This window comes from Garra rufa, chromosome 19 (assembly GCF_049309525.1).
Source record: "Garra rufa chromosome 19, GarRuf1.0, whole genome shotgun sequence".
Classification (NCBI taxonomy): domain Eukaryota; kingdom Metazoa; phylum Chordata; class Actinopteri; order Cypriniformes; family Cyprinidae; genus Garra; species Garra rufa.
Window position 1 is genome coordinate 21,614,749 of NC_133379.1, and position 20,521 is coordinate 21,635,269.

At 33.8% G+C, this 20,521-nt stretch overlaps 1 protein-coding gene across 1 annotated transcript in view; it reads right to left on the reverse strand.

The window, feature by feature from the left end:
* Window positions 1-152: 152 nt before the first annotated feature.
* LOC141292542 (junctional adhesion molecule 3B) overlaps window positions 153-20,521 on the reverse strand; it is a 46,864-nt gene continuing 26,495 nt past the window's right edge. The window contains exons 2-9 of the mRNA XM_073824574.1: window positions 9,051-9,119; window positions 8,831-8,944; window positions 6,112-6,264; window positions 5,496-5,698; window positions 2,831-2,930; window positions 2,617-2,746; window positions 2,366-2,420; window positions 153-2,260 (exon numbers count right to left, since the gene is read on the reverse strand). Of these exons, the coding sequence (XP_073680675.1) occupies window positions 2,225-2,260; window positions 2,366-2,420; window positions 2,617-2,746; window positions 2,831-2,930; window positions 5,496-5,698; window positions 6,112-6,264; window positions 8,831-8,944; window positions 9,051-9,119 (860 nt within the window). The 3' untranslated portion in view covers window positions 153-2,224. The remainder of the gene's footprint in view (window positions 2,261-2,365; window positions 2,421-2,616; window positions 2,747-2,830; window positions 2,931-5,495; window positions 5,699-6,111; window positions 6,265-8,830; window positions 8,945-9,050; window positions 9,120-20,521) is intronic.

Consider the following 20,521-nt stretch of genomic DNA (forward strand, 5'->3'; position numbering starts at 1 on the left):
AATCCTGGCCGCATTTTTTTTAAGTCCAAAAAGAGGACATGTCCAGGGAAAACAGGACTTATGGTCACCCTATTTTTGGTGTTAACTCCAGATGATGAATATCTCTATTTTACACATTGAATTCATTTTTAAAATGCAAGCAGACAACATAATGAAATTCAAGAAGTGAGTTTTATTAATCACAAACATACTGTTCAAGAATTCACACAGGATTTGTACCGGGCCCAAACCAATGGGACATTACATGAATTCAGTGAATGAAATATGTTTCATTGCAAATTCCAGCTGTCTCCAAAACAACCACAAACTCCACAGAAACTAAAATGAGTGAAAAACTGAACTCAGTCTCTGAAAAATCTTACTCAAGAGTTACAAACAAATTAAAAAAAAAAAGAAAGAGAACTGGGAGCAGAATAATACTGGAATTGAAGAAAATGCTCTTTTGGCAGTCAGTATTTGGTACAGCTCTCCCTGCTTTTTTTTTCTTCCTTTCAAACCACAAAATGTTTCATTTCTGTTTCCCTCACAGTACTCTATTGACATATGCAGGGCTGTGACTCATAATGTAACCTCGTTTTCTAACTTACTATATAAAATCAATTATATAATACGCATGTCTAGCGAAACTAGGAATTTTCCGATTTCATCTGCTGAATAAACACTAGTGCTCTGTCCTCCTGAAACATTATTTCATTCTACATTTAGGCACTAATACATAATAGAATATCTACGTCAATGAAAAAAAAGAGAAGAATTCTCCAAATCAATGCACAACAACAGGTCTATTTACAAAATATATATATAATATTAGATATGTGTGATCAAAACTGCTGAGCGCAGAACATTATCATTCCTCTCAAACACCTGTTTTACTCTAAATATTGACCTGGTTTGGATGTGAATTATAAAAATTGTTCTGCATATTCTAATTAACTGCTACAGCATTTAATGATTAAAAACTGCATTGTTGTGACTGTCTACAGAGGAAAGGCACTTAAGAGGAATGATTTATGATTCTCTTCAGTTAGCTGAAGTTTTCTGAAAAGGGTAGAATACAAAAGTTTCACTTTCAGCTGATTGTACTATTTCAAGTGTGAACAGTCCAAATTTATCCATAATCATCGCTATGGATGAAAACGTAAGTTCACATGTTTCCAGGTTGTTTTTTTTAAATGTATTTAATAAGGCAGATCCCCTCTCTACCATGACAACTTAGTTTTTCCATGGAAAGAGTGTCATATTTGCCTCATTCAATGTTTGGTTAAACCAGAAACTTCTTAAGCACAGTGTAGCTCACAGTGGATCTATATACAACCAGTACAGTTAGCCAACAAACAAATCCTGTTATGTAACATGGAGAGTGTTTCTCACTCAAATACGAAAAAGATGTAGAGAGAGAAGAAGAAAAGAAAAAATAATAATAAAAAAAATAAACAACCTAGACAGTATATTCACTATATACAAGATAAACAGCTAGCATAGAAGGACACTTAAAATCAAGAATACGCAGCACTGGTCTTTCAAAATATTCTCCAGCCTTTTTGCTGGCGTTTTTCTGAAGATACCCACTGTCTAAGACTATCTACAAACATGAACATGGAACGTCCTTTCGCTATTAACATGAAATCCCAGCAGTATAGTAAATACATAAGACCTTTGATTGAAGGCGGTGTCGCTGGATATACATTGAAAGGATCTGAATGGAAAACAAAACATCCGCACGTTGAGTGGTCTGTTGGTGAAGTTGGTGGAAATGCTTTCTTTCACAACCAAATTAGTGTAAAAAAAGAAAAAAAAAGAAACTGGCTTCCAGGTTAGTATTTTACAAATATTTAAAAAAGTAAAACTTTTTTTTTCTGTAGGCATTTTAAAATATATTCCATCAAAAATAGTCTGACAAATTTACCTAGTACAAAATAAATGTTTTAAAAATGACAGAAGAGTTTGAGGAAAACGTTTTCTTGCTGTAAATTTGAGTCATAAAAAGGGGCTGTAAAAGCTGAATTAAAGGAACAAGTAATATTTAAACAGTGATCAGACATGATTATTCGTCACCTTTGGCAAATACAAACTTGTGTTGTCGCAGACGTGCCGTAAAGCGAGGCACGTGCAATGGCAGCTCCAACATCGATGTCCTCATTTGGGGATTGTGTTTGCGAGGTATAATAGCGCCAATAACTTTCAACGTAATTCCGCATCTCTTCTATCACCCGTCTTCCTCCTCTCAGATGACAAACGAGGATTTGTGTCGGAAATCCCCCTGAAAGAGAGAAGATTGCGGGAAGGAGGTTTAACTGATTCCCTGTCTTAAACTGTGAGACTTTCTTAAAGCCTAAACCTCTTAAACCTCTTTATTTTCTCATACCTCATCCTCTGTTCTGACATAGTCCACTCCATCTCCTTTTGCTGGAGCTTTGTAACTGGAGAAAAAATATTAACTGTTAGTTATTTTTATTTTCAAATATCTTAGGCTATATGTGATGTTAAGACTGAGCTGGAAACATTCCAGAGCTTCTTGGGTGATGAAATGGAAAAAAGACATAAAACGGTGAGTCAAAACTGCTCTGGGACAGAGTGTGACTCAGACGGTAGTCGCTGTCAAAGTCGTGTGCTTACTTGTTTCCCGTCTGCTTCTGGCTGGTGAAGTAGCCTCGCTTATAGGCACAGAAGATGCCCACTGTTATACACAGAAGGACCGTCACCACCACCACTACACCCAGGATGATTCCAGCAATGTTGATGTCATCTACAAAAAAAAAAAAAAATTAGGGTGAGATCTTGGCTTTGCGGGGTGCTCTGTCACATGTGAAAAGGTATTCAAAATACGTACAAACTTCCATCAACTGCGGTCCACATTCAGAGAACCCAGCCTCATTCTTGGCTCTGCAGTAGTATTCTCCAGCATCCTCCTTTCTGACCGCACTGAATTTCTGAAGATCATAAATTACAGTGATTTAGGTTGACAAATCGTTTGGGCTCAGTAAGAATAAGAATTTTTTTTTTTTAATTTAGCATGAATGCAATAAATTGATTAAAAATGACAGAACTGCTTGCGGGAAAGTTATGAAATTTGGCACAGAGATAGAGGACAGTCTCAATATTAACCACTGCAAATTTGAAGTCTCTATCTCAAACTCTCTAGCGCCACCATCAGGTCACATTTGCACTCAAATTTTTGCTAATAACCTTTAAACTGTAAGGTCTTCCTCTGATTCCTTGGTTCAGAAAACGTAAAAGTTACCAAAAGCTTTTTGATATAGCAAACTGTTTTTGTAAAGCGTACAAAAAAGGCTGTCTTCACAACGCTTTAGCAGATTAGACCAAACTTGGTGTCACACCAAACATGACCTATGAGTAGTTTTGGCACAAATTTGACTTTTTTGTTTATAATTTCTGACTATTTTGACCAAAAATGATAATAGCGATCTTGTTAAAATTTGGTGCAGCATACCAAGTCAAATTTTGTCAGCCATTTTGAGCGTGAACGGTTCTGGAATTTTTTTTAAAATGCTGAAGTTTTCAGTGTATTGCTGTGAATCTTATGGCATTACTTGTGGGAAAGCTATGAAATCTGGCAAACAGATAGAGGACAGTATTATTAATCTCAATATTAATCACAGCAAATTTGGAGTCTCTATCTCAAACTCTCTAGCGCCACCAACAGGCCAAATTTGCAATCAAATTTTTGCTAATAACCTTTAATCTGTAAGGTCTTCATCTGATTCCTTGGCGCATAACGAGCTGAAAATATTACAAACCAAACTAAAATTTCTACAGGTCTGCAGATTTTTTGCAGTTTTAAATTTTGTGAACAATCTACTTTTTCAAACTCGTAGAGGGTTTGTTGGATTTTCACCAAAACAGGCTCAGATCATCTTCAGACAATGCTGGCCAAAAGTTATTAAATATGCTGTAGTTTTCAGTGTATTTTTGTGAATCGTTTGAAATTACTTGTGGGAAAGCTATTAAATTTGGCACACAGACAGAGGACAGTCTTAATATTTACCATAGCAAATTTGGAGTCTCTATCTCAAACTCCACCATCAGGCCAAAATTGCACAAAATTTTTTGCTAATAAACTTTTAACCGTAAAGTCTACAAGCTAATTATTTCCCTCTGATTCCTTGGCTCATAATGGGTTGAAAATATTTATATTCCAAACAGGTCTGTAGATTTTTTGCAATTTTAAATGTTGTCAAAGATCTTTTTCAAACTCATTCATGCAAAAAAGGCTATATCTTAGCAGATTCAGACCAAACTTGGTACATCAACCATGAGGGCAGTTTCAGCAGAAAAGACATACAAATTTGACATTTTAGTTTAGAATTTCTAACCAAGAATCATATGAGTGATCTTGTTAGATTACCAAATAACAAAATTTTCTATGTCAGGCATTTCAAATTTTTTAGTAAAATGCTGTATTTTCAAATGCTTTAGCGTATTGTTGTGAATCTTATAGAATCACTTGCGGGAAAGTTATGAAATTTGGCACACGGATGGAGGACAGTCTCATCATTGTTCACACCAAATTTGGAGTCTCTAACTCAAACACCAATAGGCCAAATTTGCACTCATATTTCTGCTAATAACTTTTGAACTGTAAGGTCTAAAAGCAAAATTATTTTTGTCACGTGTACTTATCTTACAGAAGATATAAAAAATTTACATTTTTGTTTATAATTTTGACTAAAAATTGTGATCTCATTAGATTTCGAACAGAATACTGCATATTTTGAGCATTGACCATTTAGAATTTTGTAGTTAAATGCTATATGTAAAAGCTGTATTGTTGTGAATCTTATAGAATAGCTTATGGGAAAGTTATGAAATTTGGCACACGGATAGAGGACAGTCTCATCATTATCCACAGCAAATTTGGAGTCTTTAACTCAAACTCTCTAGCCCCACCAACAGGCCAAATGTGCACTCATGTTTCGGCTAATAACTTTTGAAACGTAAGGTCTAAAAGCAAAATAAAAAAAACAGACCCTCCCACCTCTATATTAAACACAGAGATGTTAGTAATGTCCGAATCGATACGCGAAATCACAGACATTGGGTGATAAGAACTGTAACTAAATAAAAATAGGGCTTTAGACATTTAAAATTAGATGCCCAAAACTGATTAAAATGAATGAATATGACATGAAATATTAACTAAATTTAAATGATCTTCTCATCAAAAGACAAAAAAACTGAACCCCAGAAGCATCTTTCTGATTTTAGTCTGCATGTTATAAAAGTAAGACAGAGGTGTGGAACGAGGCTCTGGAAGTTGTCTCCTTAGGGGGAAGAAGCTGTTCTGCAGTGCAGGTCAGACTTTAAAAAGTGGTGTGAAGGTTGACGAGGGCACAGAGTACAAATGGCGGAGAATGGCACTCTGGAATGTGCAAATGAGGGCAGCAGATTCCCTTCATGGCTGAGCCCATCGCACATCAACTGGCTCCCCAAAAATATCCCTACGCCTACCCCATCGCCTCTTTTTACGAACTCACCAGAGTGCCCATCTCTCCACTCAGGGTATAAGAGGAGTTGAAGAACTTTGGGCTGCTCTTGGGATCCTCCGGGATTTCCTCCTTGTTGCGAAACCACTGGTACTGGGACTTCGGGTAGCCCTCATCCTCCAAGCAATGCAGCTCTGCTGGTTTGCCTACCGGGACGGACTTGGGTACGGAGCATCTGGGCACGACAGGCTTCACTGCGTGGCACACAAGAGAACCATCTCAGAGAAGATAAAGCATCCTCACACATGTGCACCTTAGTGACTCCAACTGCAAGCATCCTGGCCAACTGAACATGCTGCTCTTTCCCCTTTTAGACCCCTGATTAAACTCAGATGCAGTTTCAGAGGTTTCCTCATATAGCCCTGAACACGCCCTGAAGACTTAGAGCTGCAAGCATCCTCAAATGTGCGCCAAGGGTGGGTGCGTCGGCTCGCCGCTCCATCTCATGTTACATCGTAGGAGTTGGAAAGTACTAACAATACTACGTCTACAACAAATTCAAAAATTCCTTTCAAAAGTATGTATACTAAAGACATTATGCTTTCGGCTGGTGAATACTTAGTGGACTAAGAAAAAACTGATATAGAATTATGTGTGGAACCCTCACCTCTTACAGTGAGTGATATTAAAATCTCATCAAAGGATTTCTGGTCGCTCGGGGCAGTGACTTCACAGCGGTAATCAGCAGTGTCAGCTCTTGTTGCGTTCAGAATGACTAAGGTCGCAGGTTCTCGAATTTTTGCTCTTTTTTCCAAGTCACCTGGAAAAATATGAAGATACATAGTTGCTTGAAACAGGTGGATAAAAAGCTGTTCCCACTGATACAAAGTGATGTTCATGAAATGTGGGATTTAAAGGGATAGTTTAGATACCCTCATGTCATTCCAAAACTATTTTAACAATGTCCTTACTACTTTTCTAGGCCTTGAACGTGGAAGTTCAGTTTCTGTCTAAGCATGGTCAGAAAGCTCTCGGATTTCATCAAAAATATCTTTATTTGTGTTCTGAAGATAAATTAAGTGTTTGGAACGACATGATGGTGAGTAATTAATGACAGGATTTTCATTTTTGGGTGAACTATCACTTTAAATTATACTCTAAAAGTCAAAATCCTTATTAAACACTGATAGAATGTGAGAAAACTCCTTACAATAGTTTTCAATTTATTAAGATGAGCTAAATTAACAAAACACTTTAACATTTTACAGTAAGTTTCGGTAACACTTTAGAATAGGAAACACTTATTCGTTATTAACTACGACTTTTCCCTCAATAAATTGTTAAATTTAAGTATTGGGTGGGATTAGGGATGTAGAATAAGGTCATGTAGATATGGCTAATATTCTAGTAATATGTACGCGAATAAGCAACTAGTTAAGAGACTAGTTTCAATTTGATAACATTTACAGTAACAGTTGAACAGTAGCTAACTTGAACTAACAATAAACAATATTGTTATAAATGGATGTTCATTTATAATAACTAATATATAATATTAATAATATATAATAAATACTATAAAAATACTAAATAAATTACCATTAGATTAAATAAACATCGTAAGGGTATTGTTTATTATTGTTAGTTCAAGTTAAATATTGCATTAATTGTTAAGCTGTTAGTATAAATGTTAACAAACTGAAATCTATTATGTTTACTTTTACCATTTTTTTAAAACATTAAATTACATTAATTTGGGTTAATGTATAAATATATTACTGTTTAGTTCATATTTGTTCATTTGTTAATAAATTTGTTAATTGTACTGTTAATTAATTTATTATTTATTTATGTAGAAATTATTTATTTCATTGAAATTACAAAAATGTTTTGGCATACACTTCTGTGCAGTAAGATTTTATTTTGGAGAGAAATTAATACTTTCATCAAGAAGATAAATAAATTGATATATATATTAAATTACATATATTAAATATGTGACCCTGGACCACAAAACCAGTCATAAGGTTAAATTTTACAAAACTGAGATGTATACATCATATGAAAGCTCAATAAATAAGCTTTCTATTGATGTATAGTTTGTTAGGATAGGACAATATTTGGCCGAGATACATCTATTTGAAAATCTGGAATCTAAGGGTGCAAAAAAATCAAAATACTGAGAAAATCACCTTTAAAGTTGTCCAAATGAAGTTCTTAACAATGCATATTACTAATCAAAAATTAAATTTTGATAGGTTTACAGTAGGAATTTTACAAAAAATCTTAATGTAACATGATCTTTACTTAATTTCCTAATGATTTTTGACATAAAAGAAAAATCAATAATTTTGACCCATACAATGTATTTTTGGCTATTGCTACAAATATATCCCAGCGACTTAAGACTGGTTTTGTGGTCCAGGGTCACATATATTAAAATATATATTACATTAAAAAGTGACATTCTTAATGTTAATATTTTTTCAAATAAATACTGTTTTTTGGAACTTTCTATTTATCAAAGAATTCTAAAAACAAACAAACAAACAAATGTTTCTTAAACAACAAATCAGCAAGTAAGAATAATTTCTGAAGGATCATGTGACACTGAAGACTGGAGAAATTAAGCTGAAAATTCAGCTCTTGCCATCAGAAGAATAAATAAATTAAAATAGAATAGTTATTTTAACTTGTTATAATATTTCACAACATCACAGTTTTTACAGAACTTCTGATCAAATACATCAGAGATAAAAAAAAAACAATCCCAAACCTTTGAACAGTAGTATATGCAGAAATTAAAGGAGTAGTTCACTTTCAGAACAAAAATTTACAGATAATGTTCTCACCCCCTTTGTCATCCAAGATGTTCATGTCTTTCTTTCTTCAGTCGTAAAGAAACGATGTTTTTTGAGGAAAACATTTCAGGATTTCTCTCCATATAATGGACTCCTATGGTGCCCCCGAGTTTGAACTTCCAAAATGCAGTATAAATGCAGCTTCAAATGGCTCTAAATGATCCTAGATGAGGAAGAAGGGTCTTATCTAGCGAAACAATTGGTTATTTTCTAAAAACATTTACAATTGATATCCTTGGCTGTGATCGTTTAGAGCCCTTTGAAGCTGCATTTTAAAATTTCAAACTCGGGGGCACCATAGAAGTCCATTACATGGAGAGAAATCCTGAAACGTTTTCCTTAAAAAACATAATTTCCTTACGACTGAAGAAAGAAAGACGTGAACATCTTGGATGACAAGGGGGTGAGTACATTATCTGTAAAGTTTTGTTCTGAAAGTGAACTGCTCCTTTAACATGTTAAATAATAAAGTATTACTCAGTGTGGTGCACGCCACAGTGTTCAGCAGAGTGTTGTATAGCTTACCTGCTATTTCTTTGTCAAAAAACACATAACTGGGCTCTCCTTTCTTAATCTTCTTCCATTCTATTCTGGGATGAATAGTGGAGATCGACTCGATCATACAGGACAGCTCGACCGCTGCATGGGGAGAGAAAACGAAAGAGCTCGTGAGCAGTTCCAACGGCCTGTTTAATGTTTGAATCAGCAGCTAAAGACTGCCGGAGAGCAAATTACTCAACCTTACATTCAAACTCATTGACCCATGGCTTAGCATTCGTCGTCTTGAGGATGACTGCCAAGGTGCTGATGTAGCCTGCAACGAGAAGACGGAGACAAACATCAGTTTAATGTTGAATTAACAAGTTGAAATTTCAGGGGCGTCGTTACGGCCTAAACCACACGTGATATTGGTACCACTGTACTCTTCTAAAGATTTCTGAAACTCAATTAACAGTCGAGCCCGGCAGCCAAACCCTCCACCCTGACGGCACACATTCTTCGCATCACTGCGAGCTGTGAACGGATATGTTACCAGCCATTTTTAGTTTCACTCTCACAACAAACATCACTGATGTAAAAGCGTCCCACTGCAAATAATTGTGTAGACTGACAAGCATTCTCTGTTCTGTTATGAATAACAGCTGACTGCTTTAAAGTGAAGGCCAGGGGGCTTGCTAAGTTCATGCCGGCGCTAATAAACGTACTAAATCAAAAAGGTCAACTTTGAAGTTCATACTAATTTTAGAAATTCGTGTCTCATCGTTTTCGTCCAACATCAAGAAAATGCTTAAAAGAATCTAGTAATGAAGTTCATTCTCTATGTTCACAAAGGAAGACAAACACTTGCTAAATTTGCATAGAACGTGACCTATGAACCTCATCACTTTCTCTACCACTTTAAAAGGTTACAGGTTAACCCCCTATGAAAAGTTAGTTGGTTAACAGCATTTTAGCACTTGTGTCCACCATGGATAAGCAACTGAACCTAATTTTGTGTCATAATCTTCCATATAAATATCAAAAACAGTTGTTGTTTTTTTTCCCTGAAAGAGCGTATATTCAGGGCACTAAAATTTTAATGGCCATCTGATTGCTAGGGATAATTTTTATGAATTTTTGATGATTGTATTTTGGGCCAAGGCTCTTGAGAATTCATCCATCTAACACAGAACAAGGCTAGTAATACAACAGAAGTAACTGCAATTTTGACTGAAAAACTGCATCAGTGTGTTGCAGTTACAGGAGCGGGAAAAAAGTGAGGCAGACAGTATAAAAACATTACCACTTGTTTTTTTCTTGTAGTTCCTGAATACAATTATTCATTTACACAACATAATTGTGTTGTAAATATGCATTTTTATTTACACACTGACAAAGGAACAGCCAGAAAGTCTTTTTGATCAAATTATTAAAAAGAATAAATTCATAAGAGTCATTTGATTGCAAATCAGGATATTACTACTCACGTTGTTCATTCAAACCAGACACAAATGATAAAATGAGTGAGTGTGAGGCAGTTTCATGAGTCTTTTTGACCAAATCATTGAAAAGAATCAATTCATAAGAATAATTTGATTGCGAATCAGGATATTACAAAATATTACACACACTGTATTGTATCATTTTAAACCAGAAACAAAAGAAACAAAAAAAAAAAAAAAATGAAAAAGAAAAATGAAAAGAAAAAGGACTCGACTGAACTTTGTAAAGGCTCGGGATGATTTACTGAGTGAGTGAGTCTGAGGCTGTTGCATGAGTCTTTTTGACCAAATCATTAAAAAGAATAATTTCATAAGAGCAATTTGATTGCAAATCAGGATATTACTACTCACACTGTTCATTTTGAATCGGACACAAATGAAACATGACTTGGTTGAGCATAGTAATGGCTCTGGATGATTTACTGAGTGAGTTTGAGGCAGTTTCATGAGTCTGTTTGATCAAATCATTAAAAATAATCAATTTATAAGAGTCATTTGATTGCGAATCAGGATATTTATACTCACACTGTTGTTCATTTTGAATCGGACACAAATGAAACATGACTCTGTTGAGCATAGTAATGGCTCTGGATGATTTACTGAGTGAGTTTGAGGCAGTTTCATGAGTCTGTTTGATCAAATCATTAAAAAGAATCAATTCAAATCAATTCAATTCATAAGAGTCATTTGATTGCGAATCAGGATATTACTACTCACACCGTTCCTTTCGATTCTGACACAAATAAAAAATGACTTGGTTGAGCATAGTAATGGCTCTGGATGATTTACTGAGTGAGTTTGAAGCAGTTTCATGAGTCTGTTTGATCAAATCATTAAAAAGAATCAATTCAAATCAATTAAATTCATAAGAGTCATTTGATTGCGAATCAGGATATTACTACTCACACTGTTGTTCATTTTGAACCAGACACAAATGAAAAATGACACTGTTTGACTTTGTAATGGCTCTGGATGATTTATTGAGTGAGTTTGAGGCAGTTTCTTGAGTCTTTTTGACCAAATCATTAAAAAGAATCATTTCATAAGAGTCATTTGGTTACGAATCAGGATATTACTACTCACACTGTTGTTCATTTTGAACCAGACACAAATGAAAAATGACTTGGTTGAACAGATTTAATTTAAATTTTAGTAATTTAAGTGCTTTTGTGTGTGTGTGTTTTAATAATTTGTATAGATTACATTTATTTCAGTTTTAGTTTGAATCATTTTAGTACAGTTTAAATTTGTTTCAGTTAGTTGGCAATGCAATAGACCTGGGTTTTGACACAAATTTCGAAATATTTTCAAAGATTTGATTCAATTCTGATTCACAAGCTTGCGATTCAATTTCTGATTCAATTCACAATCGATTTTTTAGATATTTATCAGGTACAGTACTTTCCTAAATGCAAAATAAAAAAATCTCTTCACTAATGCTATAAAATATACATGAGTGTTAGCTGGTACTACATTACTATAAAATTTAAGCTTAAAATAAACTGATTTCTATACAAATATTTAAATTACAATCAAATAAGATTTTATAATAATATAGTTACAATTCAAAAATGTATTTATACTCTAATTCGTTTTTTGAAATATAAACATTTAAATGGTGACTGATTTATTCAAACAAAAACACTGAAGAACAGTAAAAAATGGTAACGGATATTTTATATGGTGCATATATTTAGTATATATTTAGTTTTTCTTTGCTGACTAATGGGTTTATAGTCACCGAATATGCTTTTTCTGATTGACATTGTTTACTGAAAGTTTTCCTAATTGCTGTAAATGTTGGCTAGATTTGGAATAATTGTCAAAAATTTTTTTTAGTCATATCTTTGACCACTGTAGTGGCAGACCGAGACCTGCATAGACTGAAATGCTTAAACAATGCTGTGTATTGCGTATAAATCAGTATAAGATGGAAATTATATATATATAAAAAAAAAGGCCTTCACAATTCTCTTTCATAGTAAGACCAATTAATCAGGGATAACTGACTTGGTTTAAAAAATTGTATTCAGAAGTTATAAGAAATGGTGCAGATCCAATGATGTAGGAAAGGATGCAGAATGCAGTTGAGATCAGTGGGAAAGGATGCAGGATGTGACAAAAAAACAATACATACACACCTCACACACAAACACATCCACAAATGCTCATATCCTCTTTTACAATCACATCCAGCCATATGGAGGACACAAAAGCCACTGGCCACTTTAGACGGCCAGGAAGTGGTGATGATGTCTCCCGTCTCCTTTTTCTGCCTGCCACATCCTGTCGTATCATATCATCACTACCAAAACCATAGCTTGTGTCAGTAACGTTCGCCTGCATACACCTCACCGGGTGATGTAAGGTCTGTCCTGTCGGGTAAAGTCTCTGTGGTCTGATGCCATTTGAGGAATAATTGAGCCCTCAAACAAGGCAGGTGCTCTATGACCTACATATCCTGACCTCTCTCTTCCTGTTTGGAGAGCACAGCTGGATGAGATGTGACAATCCTAGCCAAGCTTTAATCTTCCACTTCTTCCTTTAGAGGCATAACTGTAGGTTCTCTTCAGTAATCTTAGTGTAATGCCCCGGTAAAATCCTAGGCATTACAGAACTGAATAATATAATAGAGAGAGAGAGGGAGAGCGCTTCCTGACTTAGTCTAATTTCCATATCTACATAATGCATCTGAGCGCTGTTACACTCAATCGATAGCATGGCATAATGTTGATAGCCACAAAATTTATTTATTTTTTAAAAAAGGGTCTGGCTTACAGTGAGGTATAATGGAAGAGAATATGGCTGTAAATACAAAAATACTGTTTCAACAGTATAGCCACAAGAGGTAAAAAAAATATGCAAACAAACAATATTAAATTGTATTGTCAATGAACCCCTTTAAAATCCTAAAAATATATTTTTTTGTGATGGGAAAGCTGAATTTTCAGCAGTCTTTGCAGTCAATTTTGATAAATTTAATGCATTCTTGTAAAAAAAAAAAAAAAGTATTAATTTTATACAGAAAAAAAACTAACTTAAAGTTATCCCCACATTTTTTAACAATATTGCTAGTGCTTTTAAAAAATATATAAGCTTCACATTTCTGCTCTTAAATCATTCCCACTTTTATTTTTTCTTAAAAAAAATAATAAATAAAAAACAGTAATATCATGAAATATTATTATAATTTTAAAGAACTCTTTTCCTATTTTAATATATAAAAAAAAATATATATTTTCTGTGATGACAAGCTGAATTTTCAGCAGCCTTTAGTGTCACATGATTCTTCAGAAATCATTTTCATATGCTAATTTTTTAACAGAAATCAGAAATGTTACATTATAAATGTCTTTGCAGCCACTTTTGATAAATTTATTGTATCCTTGATTAATAAAAGTATTAATTTAATTCAGAAAAACAATATTACTGAAATATATCCTTAAACTTTTGAACAACAATGCTAATGCTTTAAAAAAATTGTCACACATCTGCTCTTAAATCATTCCTATGTTTTCTTTTAAAAAACAAAAACCCAGTAATATTGTGAAAAAATATTACCATTTTAAATAACTATTTTCTATTTTAATATATTTTAAATATAATGTATTAAAAAATAATTTATTTCTGTGACAGTAAAGCTGCATTTTCAGCAGCCTTTACTCCAGTCTTCAGTGTCACATGATCCTTTACAAATCATTCTAAAATGCTGAATTTAAAATAGAAATCCTTTATAACATTATAAATGTCTTTACAGACCCTTTTGGCACGTATATTCTATCCTTGATAAATTAAAGTATTAAAAAAAAAAATCTTACTGATAGATATCCCCAAACTTTTGAACAATAGTTCAAGTGCTTATAAAAAAAAATACAATCTTCACATTTCTGCTCTTAAATCATCCCCACTTTTTCTTAAAACAACAACAACAACAACAAAAAACAGTAATATTGTAAAAAAAATTCAAATAACTCTTTTCTATTTGAATATATTTTAAATATAATTTATTTTTGTGATGTCAAAGTAAAATTTTCACCAGCCTTTATTCCAGTCTTCAGTGTCACATGATCCTTCAGAAATCATTTTAATATGCTGAATTTGAAATAGAAATCCTTTGAAACAATATAAATGTCTTTACAGCCACTTTTAATGAATTGACTGCATCCTTGATAAATGAAAGTATTAATTTCATTTAGAAAAAAACCTTGCTGAAACATCACCAAACTTTTGAACAACAGTGTTCTGTGTTTCTGCTCTTAACTCATCCCCACTTTTTCTTCTTTTGAAAGAAAAGTAGTCAACATCATGCGTGGTATACTTCTTCAAAACCACACGAATGGACCACCTTGGAATTAAACTGAAAAACTGCACGATTGTGAATAGGTCAACAAAGGGGCCGCCCTATTGGAGGAGGCCATTTTCTAATCCTGTCATTGACACCTAACTCAGCATGACGAAACATTACACCACAGAGAAATGAGTTATACGGCCAGAATCATGGGGCTGTTTGGACAGCCTCCACAGCGCGGCGTTTAAACCCCACCACACCCTGCATCGTGATCTGTTACTGGCGTGCAGAAAATCTGGAACACATTCTGCCCCGATGCAGCCTGTCAGAGAGCATTGAACACATGCGGTTCACTCAGCAATGCATGAAGTGGATAATATTCCTTGTTATTTTTAAACTGCTGCATTGATTCATTTTGCTGGGGGGAGGAGGGGAGGCTGTTCACTGGCTGAGAAAGAGATGCCCACAGAGCCATTCATTACACATCCCGGGCCTGCTTCACTGGGATTTGATTGGATGTGTGCCCCCTATAAGTTGATCGTATCCAACTGGAATAGATTCTAAAGCTCGAGGAGCGATATCACATGAAGAGGCAGACTCGGGCTCTGCCCCCGCAGCTTTAAAATGATCTGCGTGTTTGTAGCCCTGAACAATTCATGATGTGCAAGAGGTCACAAATCCTCCTCCACTGACACATGGATAACTGTACAGCAATATTCCCAATGTGACTTCGCTGAGGCGTGTGTTTCTTACACTACACCCTCCGAGCCTGTACGAACACTTGTGTAGATGCATGATATAAACTCAAGTGTTGGATTTCTAAACCATTGAGAAATAACAAAGGAGACAACATGTTTGAAATTCACATTTCATCTCATGGGCATTTTGGCATCTGTTTTTGTTTGACGCTGACAGGAGGAATTAGGGCTCCGTTCCGAAATCTACTGGGCTACTACCGCCTACAAAGCCAGCTGCCTTTTAAGGGAGCATCTTAATGGACGAGAATAAAAATCACTTGTTTTTCTAAAGAAATATAGTCCAACAGTGACATCAGCAGGTAAAGTTAGAGTGGGAGTCTGCGTCTCTCTCGCCTCCCCTGAGCCCATTGAGTTTTAAAGTCATGTGAGAGGAGGCCATGCCTCCACTGTGATATAATTGGATACGACAGGTTATGTTTAGCTGTGATTGGTTCACGTGAGAAATCCCACCTCTTGTTTCAGCGCATTCTGTGTTTGCGAATTAGTCTGAATTAACAATATAATGACGTTAATGGGAAGACTATTTTTTAAAAATTAAGTAAACAACTCACACACTTAAGCCCAGCTAAGATAACTTATTTTGGCACAATCTGCTTGACGACAATGGGTGGACGACAACCGATGCCACGTCTGTGGCGCTTCACAACGTCAAAACAACAAAATAACTAGTATGTTTAATTTTTTCTTCCATTGTCCACAATGAGTTTTTTCACATCTGCAGGTTTTGTACAGATACTGTAAAATGATTTTTAGGACTTTCAAAAACTTTTCAAGCACTTCTTTTTTTTTTGATTTTCAGAGACGTCAGAGATCTCAACTTATGGTTTGACGTTTACACTGTTTACATAAAAAAAAACTGTGTAACCGCTCCAAAATCCGATCTAAAACAAATGATTCACAATACGTGCTCTGAAGTTCCAATTTGAATCGAATGATTCACAAACCCACACTGAATTCTTGATCTGAATAATGATTCGCAAACCATCATTTCAGAACAGGACTCGGAGCGTAGATCGCGAATAATTCAAGAACCTGCTCTGACATTCTGATCTAAAGCAAAAGATTTGCGAACCCGCTCCGAAGTCCGGATCTGAATAATGATTCATGAGCCATAATTTTAGATCAAGACTCGGAGCACGGTTCGCAAATCATTCAATTTGTCCTGATTGAACCCTCTCCGAAGTCCCAATCTAAATCAAATGACTCGTGATACGTGATTTGAAGTCCCGATCTGAATCCAATGATTTGTGATACGCGATCTGATTGGAGCACTACGGAGTGAATCATTTTGCAACGCAATAGTTAAACTGATTTGGAGTTTCGGAAAGCTTAGTTTCACCCATCACTATACGTGCTTTTTAAAATCATTACAAGCAATGTTGAAATTTGAAAATGAATGGCTCTCTTAATTTGATCTAGTTTTTGCTAGTGAATCACTTGAAATTAAAGTCTGAAGTCCGAAGTTTGAATCAATCAGAGCATTCCAGCGTAAATGACTCGTTCATCTGTTTCTCATCTGAGTCTTCAACCATAGGACTACAACTCATTTAGTTTGATAGATTTAAGATGTTAACTATGATGTTAACTGAAACAGGCCAAAATAAAAACATTTTTAATTGCTTGAATTTTGTGTGAAAAGATTGAATTGTGTGTATTGAAATAATTTATGACTTATTTCATGGATACATTGTCTTCTAATAATCAAAGCACTTCAGGAATATTGCTATTTTTATGGGTTTTACAGGCCTTAAATTTCAAAAAGTCAAATTCAAGTACTTTAAGCAACTTGTATGAACCTGTGGCACTGGCCAATAGGAGCACATAAGCACAGTATTCGATCTAAATCAAATGATTCATGATCCGCACTCCGAAGTTCCGATCTAAAGCAAAAGATTCACAATCCATGCTCTAAAGTCCTGATCTGAATAATGATTTGTGAACCATCATTTCAGATTAGGACTCAGAGTGTGTATTGCAAATCATTTAATTTAGATCAGGACTTTGAATCGCATATTGCAAATCTTTTGATTAGAATCATTCAATTCGCGAAATGATTCACAAAGCTCCGTTCCACCCATCATTATGTGCTTTTTAAAATCATTAGAAGCGATGTTGAAATTGAAAATGAATGGCTCTTTTAATTTGATCTGTTTTTTCCCTAGTGAATCGCTTGAAATTAATGATCGAATCACGAGTTTGAATCAATTGGAGCAGATCCAGCATAAATGACTTAATTGATTTTGTTTATCTGTTCCACTTTTCGCATCTTCAGCCATTTTTACACGACACTGTCAGTACTACTACTAGCTTAGCTTGATTGTTTTTGACATTAACTGAAATAAGCAAAAATGGTATGTTTTTGAATTGCATCAAAACATATTGCTTATTTACAAAATTGACAAAACACTTATTTCATAGATACATTGTCTTTCAATAATTCAAGCACTTTGCAAGCACCTCTTCAGAAATATTGATATTTTCAGGGTTTTCCAGACCTTAAATTTCAAAAAGTCAAATTCAAGTACTTTAAGCACCTTCAAAAATAGTTAAGTTAACTTTTAAAAAGAATAGCTGAAAATAAGTTCACAAATAAAATTTATTGTTTAAACAGTTACTGCCTTGAGTTATTATTTTGGAATGAATGTAAAAATCTTAAAAAACACTTGATGAGATTCATACTTGGCTTTAATAAATAGAATATCGATTAGATTGTTAATGTACAAACACAGAATGTTTTTTTTCTCTGACAGTGTAAGTAATGTTTATTTAACCAAGAAAATGCGACTGGGACATGAATTTACAAAATTAAATTTACAAGGGGAAAATCCCATGTGAAGATGCAATTCTGTTGAAATAAGGCTCCTTGTGAAGCCAGTCACCTCAGTACTCGACACGGCCGTGTTAAACCCCCTCTACAAATAATCTCCTGCGTAGGACATCCCACCTGCTTCAGGGAAAGTAGCTTAGCTGACCTCTCCAAACTCATGAAAACAACGGCATCAACAAAACTATAGAGGTTTAAGCTTTGAGTCAGTAATGGTGGTGTTTTTACAGCTGTGGACGGCTCTTGCTTTCCTGACACTGCCCAAACGAATGACCTCACCGGTCCACATTTTTATCTCCTTTGGACATATTTACACATTTAGGCGTGCTATGGATTTATTTGCATGGTGTTACAAGTCTGAAAGACTCAACAAAGACTCCTTTGCATAAGCACATAAGATTACACAGAGAAACGTTCCTTTTTAGAGATCTTGGCAGTCTGAAAACTCCCAAGTTGCTGGCAGAAATGACCTCTGGTTCTGCCCTCAGACTCATTTGTTTCATCCAATCTTAAGTGAAGACATCTAATAATGAAAGCTGAGAGGAAGGTACCTCAGGGAGCTAGACACAGTCATTACGTCGGCTGTACTTCTTGTTCATTTCTATGTAACCCTCGTGATGGATCTATCTGTATTCTCTGGTTTATATTCAATTGAGTAATATGATTCTGTTATGCAACATATTCCCTAAGTCCCATTACTCTAAATGTTGTGAACTGCTAGATTTCTATCATGGAAGAAATGGGTTTGTTTCTCGTTTCACCAAGACTAAAAATAGTAGCGTTCAGCAAAGATAAGGCAATCTCCACAACGAAAATACCTCTGATATTCCTTCAGCTGCTGAGCAAATGTCACTAGGCGTCACTTCAAAGTGCAAGTGTAGAACAAGCAGGCATTCCTCTTGCTGTGCACCTCTAATGAAAACACAAGACTGCTGTGGTCTACAGTACGAGGAATGTTCATTGTTTTTGTGAAGATTTGCAAAACCTTTTTAAAATTAGTTTTTCACTTTTTATACGTACATTTCTTACAGAAGTTTTACAGAGGTGTTTCTGTTTTCGAAACAAGTAGATGAAGAGCAAGGGAATGAAACAGAAAGCAAGGGAATTGAGACACCTTTTTAAAAGTTTGACTATTTTTAACTTGACACTGCGTCTTAAAAACACACCACCCATAGTGGGACACTCAGAAAACGCTGAGTGTTAGACGGCAAGCGACAGCCTAGACGTCTGTCAACATATATATCCTATATATGTGATATATCCCAAAAATAAGCTAGCTACATATTTTAAATTAAAAAAATGCAAATACTAATATTTATATATAAACATATACTGTAATAAAATATATATATTTTTTAGTTTTAAGTAGAAGATTGGAGTACATTTACATGAAAATAATGAAATCAACACACATATATATATTATATTCAATATACATATATAAAAATAAACTAAATATTTAAAAATATATATAAAAATATAATACTAATATTTAGAGATATAAATACATATATACATAGAATGCAATAAAAGATTTTAAGTTTTAAGTAGAAGATTTGAGTACATTTACATTAAAATAATAATGAAATCAACATATATATCCTATATATTTGATATATCCCAAAATTTAATTAAATATTTTAAAAATATATATATATTAAAAAAATACTAATATCTAGAGATATACAAATACATATACATAGACTGAATAAAATATTTTTTAAAGAAGTTTTAAGTAGAAGATTGGAGTACATTTACATAAAAAATAATAATGAAACCAACATATATATCCTATATATTTGATATATCCCAAAAATAAAGTAACTAAATATTTTAAAATATTTTAAAAATATATATAAATACTAATATTTAGCAATATAAACATATACATATATTGCTATAAAATATATATTTTGAAATTTTAAGTAGAGGATTGAAGTACTTTTTTTAATGTAAATAATAATGAAATCAACATATATATGTATCCTTTATATTTGATATATTCCAAAAATAAGCTAACTAAATATCTAAAAATATAAAAAAATAAATACTCATATTCAGCAATATAAACATATATATATATATATATATATATATATATATATATATATATATATATATATATATATATACTCTCATTTACTGTAAAAAAAATTTTTACGTTTTAAGCAGAAGATTGGAGTACATTTATATGAAAATAATAATGAAATTAACATATTTATCAACTAAATATTTAAAAACATTTAAAAATGTAAATACAATATAAACATATATACATATACTATAATAAAATATTTTAAAAAATTTAAGTAAAAAATTGGAGCAAATTTACATGAAAATAAAAATGAAATTAATATGTACCCA